Source organism: Pieris brassicae, chromosome 7 (assembly GCF_905147105.1).
Source record: "Pieris brassicae chromosome 7, ilPieBrab1.1, whole genome shotgun sequence".
In the NCBI taxonomy this organism is placed as follows: domain Eukaryota; kingdom Metazoa; phylum Arthropoda; class Insecta; order Lepidoptera; family Pieridae; genus Pieris; species Pieris brassicae.
Genome location: NC_059671.1, coordinates 6,145,399 through 6,161,395, shown reverse-complemented (window position 1 = coordinate 6,161,395; position 15,997 = coordinate 6,145,399). Strand labels below are relative to the sequence as shown.

Below are 15,997 nucleotides of genomic sequence, written 5' to 3'. Positions count from 1 at the left end.
ATATATTATAAACGAATTTGTTACATCCAGTAACATAAAAAAATATTGAACGGTTTAAAATTTTTTTTTTTTATAATTACTTCAGAAATATTGATGTGTATTTAAGTATTTTTAATTTATTTTCGATCTGTCAAATAAGCTAACACTTATAAAACTGGATATTCTAAATGTTTGACTTGCTATACTTCACTTACATATTTAGTCAAATTATAAGTTTGATTTCGCAATTCAATCGTTCGAAATACATTGTTAGTCTAAAAGTTAGGCCTGCTATTCTCAACCTTGGAGTCATGCAATCGCACTCTGCCTAAGCATTTCAACTGTGTTTTTGCGCACAAGCACTTTGTACCACATACAGTTGTTAATGAATGATACGGTGGGCAGATATACGTCAGTAGTATCATAAAAGCAGGCATAGTACCGACAGGACAAAAATTAAAAGTAAAAGGTGTTCACCAAGGTGTCTGTAGTCTGTACCAAGTTAAGTGGTATTTGATGTGATAGATCGGCATTCGATGCATTTCCAATGCCCAGACATGCCTAAATGATTATTTAATAACTGATCTCCTTTCATCCACGCGTCGAATTTGTACGTCCTTAAAATTTTATTATGTAAATTCAACCATTGTTCTGATCAAGTCACCCTTTGAACTCATACATGTACATGTACTAGTTCATTTGTATTTTTAGTTCGATTAGTAACGTAAGCATAATTTACGTCAGTGCTTATTTTATTTCGTTATTAAAATGGTGGAAATTAGTAAGCTTACAATAGATAATATACCAGAATTGAAGAAATTAACTTGTATGCAGTTAGTTCATCCCTATACAAACAGCTGTTACCATGCGTTTCTTATAATGCTTGAAGATTGCCTTAAAGGGAGCCTTTTATTTTGGGCACCCATTCATGCTTTTCCATTGGTATGTATTTATCTATGATTCAAAATTTTGAATAAGTTTTTGCCATCCTCGCTAACAGTTAATTAGGATTAGTTAATGTAGGTTACATTAAGTAACAATTTTTATTTATTTCAAAAATAAAAAACTAAATAAATTATATAATTATAATTTTCTGGGAAATATCAGGAAAAAACCATTTCTCGTTCAACATCAAGGTGTCTGCTTTCGATGGATGGGTATATGATTGAATATATTCCAAAGTATGTATTATCAATGTTTGAGGTATGAATGGCGGCCTGTTTATGTCAATTATCTTTAATATTTATATTGTTTATACATATTATTATTAATAAAAAATTTACTTTCATGAATTTCTTGAAGGTTTTTCCTGAAAAAATTCTTCATTTTGTCTATTTGTTGTTATGGTTGTTTTAACAGCCTATATTCAATACTTCTTAAATCTTTTACGGATAGAATTCACAAATATTTTTTAAAATTAATAAACTTGTTTATTGCTTTTCATTGCAGATAAAAATCATATGTGTATAACTCTACAATGCGTATAATCTGTAACATATGTTTTTATTCGATTAGAAATATGACATTTCTATTCGCTTATGTTTTGACACTGACAATAATGACCTGGGCTTAGACAAGATCCCTTAACAGTAGTGTATGTAGAAAGTCGAAAACTAAATTTGTATGAGAATGACAGTGCGTGTTGAACCTAACCCAATGTAAACTGATAGCGTGACTACACCAAGATCGAAATACCTAATAGGTCAACCATTAGAATAGTACAAAGAGCTCTAAAAATTATGTATGATAAAAAATTTGGAAAAAAAAAGTTAAATTTAAACAAATACACTTATTTATACATAGTAATAATAATAATTTATTGCAAGATTATGGTACAAAAAGGTGGTACAATAGTAAGTTCGCATATTTTGCCACACACAATGGCGCGCAAATTTGTCTTTAAAAGAGATTTACATTTTACATGATTAGTTATATGAATTGGTCAATTCTTATATTATTTGTATCATACATATCATATCAAATGTTGTTAAATTTTGTTATTACGTTTGAAAGGCACCAGCATAACTACAACAGCTACTTTATACTACTTGAATGTATTTTTCATTCATATTTGAAATTAGGTACATCTGAAACCGTTTTTAGTCGATATTTCGGGGTATTTCAAATTCGACTTAGGGGGAACATTTTGTAGGAGTTGGCGACACTGTCCTAGTGCGAACCAAAAACAACATTAGATTTTAGATATTGTTGACCTTATTACATGTACAATTAACTTTTGTTTTTTAATCTTCGTCATTGTATTTTTTCTAAACAGTTGAAAAAATATAGAGAGATGCAGGATTAAGTGACATTTAAATAAATTAGTATCATTAACGCTTGGAACAAATTTTCCTTAGTAATTGTTATCATCCGGAGGCAAACTGGAACTGATCAAACTTCATGTCTGTCTTTAATTCACATCCAGTAAAATACTGATTATTACCGAAGATAGGCGGCTAGTTTGCTAATTAATAAATAAATGCAATTCACTGGAACGAGAAGTTCGATGTTGGTTCTTAGTTGAATAACAGTGTTTCTAAGTTTTTACTTCTATTCAAAATATTAACAGTGAAAATGGTTGAAGCAAGTAAATTCTGGTTTGAAAAATCATGCAGTGATTCCGATTGTCACACTTTGATTCATCCCTGGACGCGGACTTGCTCCAATGCAACTTCCTCTATGTTATTGAGTTGCATAAAGGGCAGTTATAAGTTTTATGCTATGGTGTATATTGTAAGTAATACTTTAAAATTTCATCCATATCCATATATTCTACTTCTATAGGTATAATATATGTATGGGAATAAGGGCTTGTCAGCTATTATATAATAACTTAATAAAATATAAATTCAACTCGCAATTAGATTATAAAAAAAATTATATAAAATTGTTTTTAATTTAATTGATTTCCCATTACAGTTGTTGCTTAATTAGTGTAATGAGCTTAGAAATATTGTCTATGTGTTTTAATGTCAATAGTATTTTTCATGAATGAAATATATTTAAGTATGTAGTTTTGGCTTCATATGTAGTAGGCACTTTTCTATGGTTGTTAATAGGTTCAACTGTAAACCTTAGAAGTGATCAGCTTTCTGAATAAATATTATATGAGTTATTTTAAATATTCTGACTATTGCTTTGCCTGCGCAAATGCTGGGTATGAAGCCACTCAGCTGTAGAGGAAATTTCATAAATTCCTAAATGGCTTTTTTTGTTTCAGATACAAATTCTTATGAGAGGAAAGAAATTAACCAAAGAGGATGTATTGGAGCAATTTAAGCTTTATTTAAAATCTGGAATTTTTGGTCTCACTGTTGGTAGTTCATTTGTAACTTTAAATTGTATATTTAGGTAACTATCTTGCATAAGTTCTATGTCTTGTGCTCAATTCCATATCTTTGCATAATAGATACTTTAAAAAGATGCTAGAACATGTACTATAACTGTGATATTAAAGTACATGGTTCAATATTTTATTTTAAACTATTACTCTTTGTAAATTTTTTGTAAAACAATGTATGGAATCAAGTTCTATTGAAAATAAATTTTGTATTCTAGGAAACTGTTCTTCAGTCAATTTACATACTACACAACAGTTCTCCTACCATGTACATTAAGTGGAGCTGCAGTCTATTTTGAACCACCATACAGAAGGGTTATGGTTGCAAATCTATTTGTCAATCTGGTGAGTTTTAATTTGATAATAATATTAACATAGCCAAGTGACAGCCAACAATAAGCTAGGTAAAATTTTTCTTTGTACATTTAATTAGCATGTGATAGTGTTTTTATGATAAGATTATTAATAACTTTATTGATACCATATCTTTAAATTTATTACAAAATAAACGAATTAAACTGAAATGGATAAATTGAAAATTATTTATGAACTGTATTATTATTATTTGAAGAACAAATCAATGGTTCTGGCAAAATTAAGTTTGACTGTAGTTGAAATTTGTTTTTTCATTTGCATTTAGTGTATAGTAATGTAGATGAAATTACTAGCATTTTGGTCTTCAACACAGAATGAAATATTGATATAACACTTACGATGGGAAGATTTTTCTATTAATAATTTGTTTGAACTGAGTTTTTCCTTAATATAAAGTGTATTGAATTACTTTAAAATACTTCAATTATTAGTCATAAGTCATAATTTGCTATATAGTATGTCCTTATAAGTTTCCTTCAAATGGTAGTCTCAAGTTTTATCCTTTCCTGTAATAGTAGGTCTATTACAGGAAAGGATAACACTTGAGAAATATTAAAAGTATGTCATTTAGAAGGATCCAGAAATTGTTTGTTTGTTTCAACATAATAATCATATACACATTAAATATGAGAAAAATAACAAAAAAAAACTTAACAACTACAAAATTATGTTAATTAATAAGCAGATTACGCATTGAACTGGCGCTTAATCAAATAACAAGAAGGTCCACATGACATGTTATGTATCTGGAAATATTTTCTTATTTATCCTGATTTGTCAATGCATTTTCAGGTTTTTGAATACTGGATACGCACACTAGAGATGAAAGGCTGGCTTCGGCGCTCAGCTAGCCGGGAGACACTTATATTCATGCTGGGTAGTTCTCTCTTCTTCTATCTTATGCGTTTAGACAGAGATAATAAAAAGAGGACTCCTTTATTCTGGTATGTTAACATTCAGTCCAATAATATAACATAAGATTTTTGTGGCACCTTGTAATGTTTTTTTTTGTTAAAAAAAACCATTGTTTATTCCATTTCAATTTGTATAAAAGACTATTTAGAAAAAATATCCAAATAATACGAATTATATTATTTTACTAGCTTACGAATTCAGTAGAATTATATTTATTAAAACATACGCCGCTTACTTGAGTCTCTTCTACAGTTGGTCATGTGTTCTTGCTTTTTCGATCTTATATATCCAACCTCTTTTGATTGAAGGCCTTTTATTCTTTTTCTGTAGAAATTAATTTCATTGCTTTTTGTTTTCATTTCATTTTTGACTGAGGTGGATTGTACTTGCGCAGGCGACTCTAGAAAACTTGCTTTTTGTACTATACCTTTGATAATGTTGATCCGTCACCTATAATAATTTTTTTTTATTATTTTAAATGCAGTTTTGTATTTCTTAATCTAGTTTATTGTGTATAATTTTTCCGTATCGTGTATAACTCCTAATTGTTCTATGTAAGTGTTTGTATGTGTTTCGTTAAAATAAATAAATAATTAACCGTAATTAAAATTTTACTAATAATGCGCTCAGCATGCGTTTTTGTTTACTACAAAAGAATTGTTAAACATTTTTCAGGTTTTTCACTCCACCACGGGTATCTAAAGAGGTTGGCGAACCAATGGACGGTATTAAGGGAAGGAGTGATGCCTGTCCACATAAGGGACCATGTGTGAACTATATTTTAAAGGTATATTATTAAGACATTATACAAGCAGGCCTGTGCCTATAACAACAGTTTATAAGGACTTTAAAGAGATACATACTATGTAAGAATAATTGAAAAAATATCACGTTTCATATCCACTTTTAATCCTCACTGATAACACATTCCAGTACTTTAAAATTTAATTAATGAATGATGAAACAAGAAACTTCCAGCGCTCACTGTCCTGTGCCACCTCCCGGTTGTGTTCTGGATTTTCTTCGATCCAGCGTTACCTAGCCGACCTATTATGTTACAATTCAGAACAAAAATATAGATACAACTTAGTTCTAATTGTATTATAATTTTACCTCCTTCGTTATTTTAGAGCCAGTCAAGCACTATTAAAACCATGATTTTATTGACGGAGAGTTTATTGCCAGTTCTTCTCTGTACGTCCTTGATTTGCGAACTGGCAGTAAATGTATATTTAGAATTGTTTGACGTTTATAAGTACATTGAGTTACATGAATAAATTGTATTTGGATTTTATATTTTTACTAGCTGACCCGGCGGTCTTATTGCCATGTATATTATTTCCAGGAAGCATTTTTTTAGCTAAAAAGAAATAACCTATCTACTATACTAATAATAGGGGTTTATCGTACAGAGATGACAATTTAGGGTTGTATGTATTTTTGTATGATGTATCATAAAATAATAATAGCAAAAACAACTGTCACACTAACACTAAACACTTAGGGGTTTGAAAGATAGATAGTAGCCGATTCTCAAACTTACTGAATATGCATAAAAAAAATCATAAGCATCGGTCGAGCCGTTTCGGAGGTGGGAACGAACATTGTGACACGAGAATTTTATATATATAGAGATAATACTACACAAGTGTAATAATAGAATATAATGTTTCATAATATGATTTATTGTCGAAATTTTATGAATCGAACAAACAGTGTTTTTCCTCATATATCCAATTGATATCTTCTGCTAAATATACCGTTGTACTGATTGTGTTAGTCATTGTATTTTGAAAATCGCACCGCATAAGTTATTTAATAATAAGGAAATCGTTTTGTTTCCTGTTGTTGAAGGTAAATTTTGATTTCAGTACAATGTAATTTTAGTATCTGTATATTATCTACATAGATTTAACGATATAGGATTTATCTACACGTAACAGAATTAACGTACCACCTACAGCTCGATTTTTGGTTACATAATGATTTTTTCTATTGATTAATGTGTTCTTGTCACTCACGTACTTTAAAAACCAAGTGAGAAAATCTTTAGCGAAATCTATTTAAGGTTTTTTCTTCAACTCATTGTAACTTTTTTATTTAGTTAAGCATACATTATCCTTACAGATTATCCCAATACGGTAATGTCGAAAAAAATTAATAAAACATAATCATATCAATCAGATAATATACACAATATCGCTACTGTAAATTTACTCTGCGTTATGTTATAACTATTTTAATTTCTATTTTCAGGGTGCAGCGCAACTGTTCGGAGTAGGCTGTGCCATGTCAATGGTACGCACTATCATTCCAAGAATTTTGACGCCGACTAAAGCTCTGAAGTCCTTGAAGCTATCAAATTTCAAGCTTGGTGTTTTCTTCGGTGGTTATATAGGAATTTATAGGGTAAGGTATTATTTTCTTATTCAAGGTTATTACTATAAAATATATAAGTGAAGCTATACAGATGTCATTCAAATATTTGACGTGTCGAGGAAGGAAGATGCTCTTCCTCCGACCTAACAAAACCCTCGACCAGTATAATCACTGGCTGGCCCCAACGGCTAATGTCGAGGAGTTGCATATATGCTAAGTCCAAATAACTTCGATAGCGCGTTTTAGGGTATGACGTCATCACAGGTGTCACTACAGACGCAAATGTATTTTTTTATTTATCAGTATTTCTATAATATGCTAGCTGCTCCCGCGAACTTCGTTTCTCCTTAATGTGGTTTTAGTTAGCCTTAATACCGTGACACGAAAGAATAATTTCACTATATTATCGTCACTATAATTTGAATTTGATTTACAATTCGGTCTAAGTAACGTGGTTGGATATGCTAACACCAAAAATTAAAAAAAAAGTAGAAATAATTTAATTTCACGGTATTTCGTTTACTACAAAATAAATTTAATTTATACTTTAGCCTTAATAACACGTGGTAATTCTGATATGAATTGTAACTTTATGACACGTTTGTCGGTTTACCATAGCAGTGCCATCTATTGATTACTTACTCAATCCAGTCGAAAAGTATCGACATCTGTTAGAATCTTTTGGAGTTCACAGATAATTGTGTCTGTCAATTAATTATAGACAAATAATTTGCAATAAAATAAAATTGCGACTATAATTAAAGATCTAAGCTATCCTATTTCTTAAGTTGGATCAGACTGTCACGGTGTGCCAATTTAATTTAAAATCGGTTAAGTAGGAGGAGAGACAGGAGATTTATATATATTAAGATAGCAAAATATTAGATAGTAATACAGGTTTATAAAATATTTTTTTTATTATATATAACAAACAATACCTGTACGTATAAAATGTACGTTAAGCGTACTAGAATTGCCACATTCGATTTGTAATGACACTTTTGTTAAACGCACTTTTATATCTAATTAATATATATATATTTCTTATGTCCGCAATGCAATAAGCTCAAAGATTACATTAGCTGATTTGTTCCATAACAGTACCGAATAAACTCTTTGTTGTATTTATTATGATTATTCTTTTACTAATGCCTTTCAATAGTCTAATAATGACAAGTCTAATTTACTCTGTGCGGAAAGAAACCCGTCGTGAAATTTGAGGTCGCAGCATTGTTTAATTTTTTTCTTATGGCATAGTAATATCAGTTTGAAACTTAAAAAAAAAATTGTGAATAAATGAATTGACGAGCAAAAAATTATATTAATTCGCCTAAGCGCCGCTTCTTAATGCACAGCCTCTAACTGTTGTTCATAGAATCAGAAAATAGCAGGTCCACTAATTTATTCAACCCATAAACATTGCTGTTTAAAACAAGAGCTATTAACTCTTATTCTCTTACTTATTCTATTTTTCAGCTGATAGTATGTCTGTTATGCCGCTCTACGGGCCGAGACAGCGCGTTACACGCAGTACCAGCGGGCTTCCTGGCAGGCGCCGCGCTTAGGGCTTCTCCCTCGCTGCCTATAGCGCTCGCGCCTCTCACGTCTTCTCTACAGGTATTATGGCACCTTATGCAGTGTTGGCCTAGTGGCTTCAGCGTGCGACTCTCATCCCTGAGGTCGTAGGTTGGATCCCCGGCTGTGCACCAATGGATTTTCTTTTTATGTGCGCATTTAAAATTCGCTCGAACGGTGAAGGAAAACATCGTGAGGAAACCGGCTTGCCTTAGGCCCAAAAAGTCGACGGTGTGTGTCAGGCACAGAAGGCTGATCATCTACTTGCCTATTCACAAACGATCATGAATACATGATCAGATCATGATACAGAAATCTGAGGCCCAGACCTAAAGGGTTGTAGCGCCATAGATTTTTTAAAAAATTTATGTTTAAATTATAGTGTAAATAGATTTAATATTATTTATAAAAGCTTTTAAATTAGGGGCCACGAGAATTGAAAAATTAATTTACTGAGTAAAATCATAAATGTCTTTTTTTTATTACAGCGTAAAGTTTTGTTAATTTTTGAAGCTCTTTATCGGATCTTCGAACTCTTAATCATTTCAATATGAGAAATTTGTTTTAATTCTGTGTTTTTCATAATTTCAGATTCTAGGTTCATGGGGCTACCAGAAAGGTCTCATACCGGAGCAGTGGCCTTTAGTAGAACTAGTCTACTGCATATGTCAGGGTATACTCTTCCACGCTAGGGTAATGCATGAAGACGCCTGTCCACGCTACATCATCAATCTGATGCATACAGTTACTTCTAATAAGTAAGTTTTGAAATATTGCAAATTTTTATTAAAAAAAAAAACCTAAACATAAATGCATTTATTTATAACAATTTAATAAGAGTAATTGATACAGTATCACTTGTCTCTTTCTGTTAAGTGTTGTTGATGCTGCGGTGAAAAGAGAGATGGATGCTTATGCTAAAACAGTGGAATACAACTATTTTTTATATGTTGGGGGGGAAATCTTGTGTTTCATTTACTCACTTGTAAAACAACATGACAACGATAGAAACAATTTTCTAAAGCTCTTTAGGTTAATGATCTTATTTAATGCTGAGCGTAAACTAGATAAAAATGTTTATTTGTCATAAATAACGTCTTCCTTAAAAATCTAACTCAGTTATTACAATACCCTCTTTTTTATTATATGATTAAAAGGCCGGCAACACACTCGCGAGGCCTCTGGCATTGAGTGTCCATGGGCGGCGGTATCACTTAACATCAGGTGAGCCTCCTGCCCGTTTGCTCCCTGTTCTATAAGAGACCAAACAAAACAATTCTCTATTTGACAGAGCTAAAGCGGATACTTAGGACACCTATGAAGTGTCATAAGATATGCCGAATTTCTCACGTTGTGTTAATTACGTACATATTAAGTTATAATAAACCCGGGGTTCCAACGCACTAACTTTGCTCTCGTTAACCGAAATACACATACGTAAATTTATTTTTCAGGGCGGATGAAATCCAGGGTGCTTTTATCCAGAAAATATTAGCGCATGGCGGTGGCATGTAAGAGCTTGTAAGGGATAAGATAAAGTTAGCGTGATAACCTGTGATTTTGTTATAATGAGCATCACATTACTAATTTCAATGTAATGAATCAAAGAATAGTTCAATAAAAAATAATTTTCTATAATTTCGGCAAGTAAACAATTATACGAAGCAGTCACCGCGTATTCGAACGTTATATGTTCGTGTTTCTGTTTAGTTCCAAATACGCTCACCGAGCGCTGCTCAGATTTTCTACACAACAGTTTTATTCATTTGTAGAGAAACAACACTAACAATAGAACAAAGTAAATGTTGACTATAGCTAACTTTAGGGGTCGGCTTTTTGTGACGGTGTGCGCGCACGTCGTAAAAATTTACACTCATCATTTTTACCTAACGCGCCAAAAGAAGTATAACTTCAAAAATGGATTTTTAAATGAACAAAGATTGCTTTCACTTGTATTGTTACCAATACAGATAGATACAATGAAATGAACAAAAAGTAATAATTATTTTATAATATACAAGTTTAGAATGCAACCGTGGCATAGGACGCATTTGACCAATTATGGCCTAAGCCACAAAATTGTTATAACAGAAAAACCATACTCAAAATGTGTCCCTTAAGTTAAATAGGAAATTGTGATAGTTGGGGCGAGGTAATTTTAAGATTCTGCATTTAGATTTTATTGTAATTTATGGTGTTATAAATATATTTGTCTCTCATATTTCTACAATGGGATTTGGTTAGCATAACCCGTAACTTGTACAAGTATTCAAAATTCCGAAAATGATTCCGATCCTATATGCCTCTTAAAAACTTTGATATCAAAGTATTATCGCTTATTATAAATATAATTTTATGTAGCAAGTGTTATTGCAATTAAAATCATTATTTTATGTGAAAATTAGATTAAACTCTAACAATATTAACTTTCAAATGATTCCAAGAATCAAACGCTTTAATTATTTTAGATACAATTATTTGTCTGGTGGTTTAAATAATATTTTATCATTACCACATTGAATAATATTATTCCGTTATTGAGAATAATAGGAAAGATTTTCGGAATTCTGAAAATACCTACTGGGCTCAGAATCTGCTGTTAGATCATTTTATATTTATTTTGTATAAATAAATACTATTATGAAGGCTTAATACCTACAACTATTTATTCAAACTATACATCAAAATATAAGATGCGGCTAACGTACATATGCCAATGTTACTTAAACGAAACGGACTTTAATTAATATATGTTTAAACTACTGGGGGTGAGAATATACGAAAGACGAAGACGAAACGATCGTTGCGTTCGTAATATGACGCATCATCGCGCGTATTCGTACAGAGATTCTGTTGACCAATCACAGTCGAATGGAGCGCACAATTGTATATTCTCACCTCACAGGAAATGAGCCAGTTTAATTTCGAAAACTTGACCTGTGGCATCAATAGATTGTGATATTACTTACAAATATATTGAACACTCTAAACCATTCATTATTTCGATAGACAGTAAAATTTTTGTTATTTGTAAGTTATAAATTACTATTTTTATTTTTACAATTTGAATAAAATTGCAGTTTTGTTTTCAAAGTTCCCTTGATATTTGCCATTTATAGTAAAGGTAACATTTAAATATAATCAATACAAACTAAAATAGCAAACTCGGGGCCCAGTTTTAAGACCTCAACAAAGACATTTGATCTAAGAAAAGTTGACACTAGTAGATTAACTATAATTTAATTTTTTTTACCAGTAAATCAGATTCAATTTTAGAACAAATTAATATAGATTTAAGAAATGGTTGAAGATGACATTTTAAGAGGGTTCTATTTAGGTTTTTTACTTTTATATAAGATAATTTTCTATTAATACTTCCTTGTATTTTCTTAAGTTATTAAATTATTATGTACTAGGGTACAGAGAGTGATTACCATTATTATTGTTATATTTTTGGATTAAATGATTTTTTATGGCTTATATCTTTTTTTAGAAAAGAAAACAATTATAAATAGTATTTTATTGTGCTTATAGCAGCAAAGTTATCAATTGTAAGTAAACCAGTTTACATAATCTTGTCCGCATACATAGAGAATGATTACAATAATCAATATCAATTAAATAAGACAATTTTAAGTCTAAATTAAAATAACAACTATTGAATACCAAAACACTCTAGGCTTCTATAAATCTCCAATCCACTTATGAACTAGCTATGAAAAAAATGTTAGCATTTTTTAAATTGAAAATTATGATGAAATTATTAAGAAATTTCTTCGAAAACTTTTGTCTTTGTTAACTAGTCCAATTCTTCTACCCTTGGACCACTAGAGCGAGCCGAACGAGCACAGCTTGGTCCACCATCGATATTGTGAAGTTTCATCATAGCTGATTGGCAAACGGTTTGCGCCGCCTTCAACTGCTCTTGCAGTTCTGACGTTGAGGCATCCGGATGTGAGTCCATCCATTTAAGTTGATTTGTACATTCTGTAATTACTTCGTTCTTTTCGCTTTCCGTAAGACGATTTCCGGCATTTTCTACTGCCTGTAATCAGAGATGCAGTATTTTATTGATATCTGTTTGACTAAATAGTTTTGGGAGCCAACAACGGATTTTATGACAATAATTCTTTACTATTTTTTATACCATCTTATGTTCAACATTAGTAACTAGTATGCGTTTATAAGCTATACGGCTTTATTTATGTCATGGAAAAATACTTAATTTTAGTGTATATAATGAACGAAACCAAAAACGTAAAGTATGCCGATGAGTTTGAAGTGGATGGACTTTAACAAAATAATGTGATGAATGTCGGCTTCCAAAAATCCTGTCAGTGTTGTGTTGTACGTATATACTTACCGCTTTACAACCAAATAAGTAACTCTCTAACTGATTACGGATTTCAACACGTTCCCTTATAACATCATCGTCAGCTTTAAACCGTTCAGCATCATGAAGCATTTTATCTATCTCAACTTTGTTCAAACGCCCTTTATCGTTAGAAATAGTGATGCGCTCCGATCTTCCAGTACTCTTATCTTCTGCGCTAACATTCAGGATTCCATTAGCATCAATATCAAATGTTACCTATGGATTTGCATTATTATGAAACTTGTGAACTAATACGAAATTGTCTAATATATTAAAGCAACATACTTCTATTTGCGGAACTCCTCTTGGTGCTGGAGGTATTCCAGCGAGATTGAATGTTCCAAGTAGGTTGTTATCTCGAGTCATTACACGTTCACCTTCATATACCTGAAAATAGGTTATAATTAAATTAATTGTCAAAAAAATTGAAAATCATCGCTGTATTATTTACCTGTATTGTTACGGCCGGTTGGTTATCAGCGTAAGTTGAAAAAACCTTTTTCTGTGCAATAGGGATTCTGGTATTCCTTTCAACCAGTTTAGTCATTATTCCTCCAGCTGTTTCTATACCTAAGGACAATGGTGATACATCTACCAGTAAAACGTCTTGTAGCCGTTCGTCTTTTGAACCGGTCAGAATTGCTGCTTGAACCGCTGCACCATATGCCACAGCCTCATCGGGATTAATTGATAGATTTAAAGTTTTGCCTCCGAAAAAATCCTAATAAAAAACATTTTGTGAATAATTTGAGATAGTAATTGAAAAAATTGTTTTAAGTTGAATTATTACTTGTAGAAGCCTTTGTATCTTTGGTATTCGTGTTGAACCTCCAACCATAACGACGTCATGTATTTCTCTTGTATGAAGATTTGCGTCTTTTAAAGCACGCTCAACTGGTACCAACGTTTGTTTAAATAAATCTGAACAAAGCTCTTCAAAGCGAGCTCTACTTAATTTAGAATAAAAATCTATTCCATCATGCAATGCATCGACTTCTAGACTGGCTTCCGTGCTGGATGATAGTGTTCTTTTCGCTCTTTCGCATGCTGTTCTTAATCGCCTTAAGGCTTTTGGATTTTCCTTTAAATTCTTCTTAAATTTTTTATCAAACTCTGTACTAAAATGATCAACCATTCTGTTATCAAAATCTTCGCCGCCTAAATGAGTATCCCCCGCTGTCGATTGAACTTCAAAAAGGGAGCCTTCAGATATTTGCAGTATTGAAACATCAAATGTTCCTCCGCCAAGGTCAAATATAAGTACATTTTTTTCTCCACTTAGATTTTTATCTAGACCATATGCTAATGCGGCTGCCGTTGGTTCATTAATTATTCTTAGTACATTTATAGCAGCAATCGTCCCAGCATCTTTCGTAGCTTGTCGTTGAGAGTCATTAAAGTAAGCAGGGACAGTTACGACGGCATTTTGTACTGTACCTCCTAGGTAAGTCTCTGCTGTTTCTTTCATTTTTGTCAAAACCATAGAAGATATTTCCTCTGGAGAAAACTTTTTCTTCTGTCCTTTGTATTCGATAACAATCTTAGGCTTTCCGCCATCAGAGATTACTTCAAATGGCCAATGTTTAAGGTCTTGTTGTACTTTTACATCATCAAACCTACGTCCGATGAGACGTTTCGCGTCGAATACTGTGTTCTTAGGATTCATAGCTATCTGTTTCAGAAAACGTAAGAAATTATAAAATCGTGAGTCGACGCTTAAGATACAATCAATATAGAACAAATAATATTGGATATAAACCTGGTTTTTAGCTGCATCACCAATAAACCTCTCAGTTTCAGTAAAGGCGACATATGAAGGGGTAACTCTGTTTCCTTGTTCATTTGCAATAATTTCTACCTTACCATTTTGAAATACTCCTACACAGGAGAATGTTGTACCGAGATCTATGCCAATAGCTGGTATAACCATGTTAGTACCTTGGAAAAATCTAAAATAAATATCAATAAGATGTATAAAATATTACTTAGTGTACAGCCATAGGTTCAGACTTAATAGAAGGTAATTGGTAGAGAGATTTCAAAGCGTAATATTTTAGCATACTGATATGGGTATTATAAATTCTTGACGTTCCTAAAATTTAGACTGCATCATACTTGAGGATTGCGTGGGAACAGGAAACATACACATCCTATGTAAAAGTAAAGATGTGAGCAGCTTTCTATGTGAAGTAAATATGGTAAGATAGTTTGTGCGTTAAGAGAACAGTCAGGTCGCTGAAGGCCAAAATGACCTTTTGTTATGTTGACAATAATCATAAAAATATTATAATAGTCATCTTCTTAATACTACAATTAGAACCCGGGTCTCTTTCCGCTCAGCCTCTAGTACTTTATTTTCTGATAGATGTTTCTATAACTACTCTAGATCATAGGTACATTTTACTGCAATAATTCTTACCAAGTGAACAGGAAGACTGTTTCGGCGAAGTGAATTAAATTCGTTAGTAAATTAGTTTCCAATATTTTTGGGTTACATGTTTAGGTTAATCATATATATTTAATATGTGGTAAGTACATGTTGATTAAATGTAAGTTTATAATTTATTACAGAAATATTGACTCCATATCAAACACATATACTTTGTTGTTTACAGTGACGGCGTATGTCAGTAAAATACAAAGACCTAAGATACTTTTCCTTTCTCTATTCCCATCCTTTATACCAAAATACGCCTAAAAGTTTTCCATTGCAACGAGCAACATTATGAATAAATGGGTATGAAATATTGTAAGTTTATTTATTAATAATTAATCTTTGAGTGTTTTATTTTAAGTATTGCGTCTCAGATCCTTTATATTTCTCTTTTAGTAATTACCAAAGGATGATAAAAATCGCATTACTGAAACCTTTTAACCTCCTGGTGCGATCGAAGACCATAACGAAGTGTGGCTTGAAAGTGCTTAATCGTGTCGTGATTTGTCAATTCGCCTCCTTGCAATCTTCATAATTAAAACTGACCATATTTTTATTTTTTTCCCTTGTCGGTAAGTAGATTTTTTAATATATCAGGGAAGTAAATGAGGCCATAGCAGCGGCT

General features: G+C 31.8%; 2 protein-coding genes across 4 annotated transcripts; one reads left to right on the top strand and one right to left on the bottom strand.

Annotated features, from left to right (window-relative positions):
- Nucleotides 1–718: 718 nt before the first annotated feature.
- On the top strand, nt 719–11,899 carry LOC123711678 (transmembrane protein 135-like). Of its 2 annotated transcripts, none has more exons than XM_045664364.1 (9): nt 719–921; nt 3,200–3,330; nt 3,538–3,664; nt 4,487–4,638; nt 5,285–5,396; nt 6,866–7,018; nt 8,465–8,605; nt 9,155–9,321; nt 10,018–11,899. In XM_045664364.1, exons 1-9 carry the CDS (start codon nt 748–750, stop codon nt 10,076–10,078), a joined length of 1,218 nt encoding a protein of 405 aa, XP_045520320.1. In that variant the 5' UTR covers nt 719–747; the 3' UTR covers nt 10,079–11,899. The 2 variants fall into 2 exon arrangements, with proteins under 2 accessions (XP_045520320.1, XP_045520321.1); XM_045664365.1 differs by lacking the exon at nt 719–921 and adding an exon at nt 2,151–2,712 and having other exon boundaries at nt 10,018–11,894.
- Nucleotides 11,900–11,992: 93 nt separating this feature from the next.
- On the bottom strand, nt 11,993–15,545 carry LOC123711676 (heat shock protein 68-like). Of its 2 annotated transcripts, none has more exons than XM_045664362.1 (7): nt 15,358–15,545; nt 14,698–14,887; nt 13,729–14,610; nt 13,390–13,659; nt 13,224–13,325; nt 12,927–13,154; nt 11,993–12,608 (listed from the first exon to the last, which is right to left on the bottom strand). In XM_045664362.1, the coding sequence occupies exons 2-7, from the start codon at nt 14,866–14,868 to the stop codon at nt 12,363–12,365; spliced, it is 1,899 nt and encodes a 632-aa protein (XP_045520318.1). In that variant the 5' UTR covers nt 14,869–14,887; nt 15,358–15,545; the 3' UTR covers nt 11,993–12,362. The 2 variants fall into 2 exon arrangements, with proteins under 2 accessions (XP_045520318.1, XP_045520319.1); XM_045664363.1 differs by having other exon boundaries at nt 14,698–14,876.
- Nucleotides 15,546–15,997: the final 452 nt, after the last annotated feature.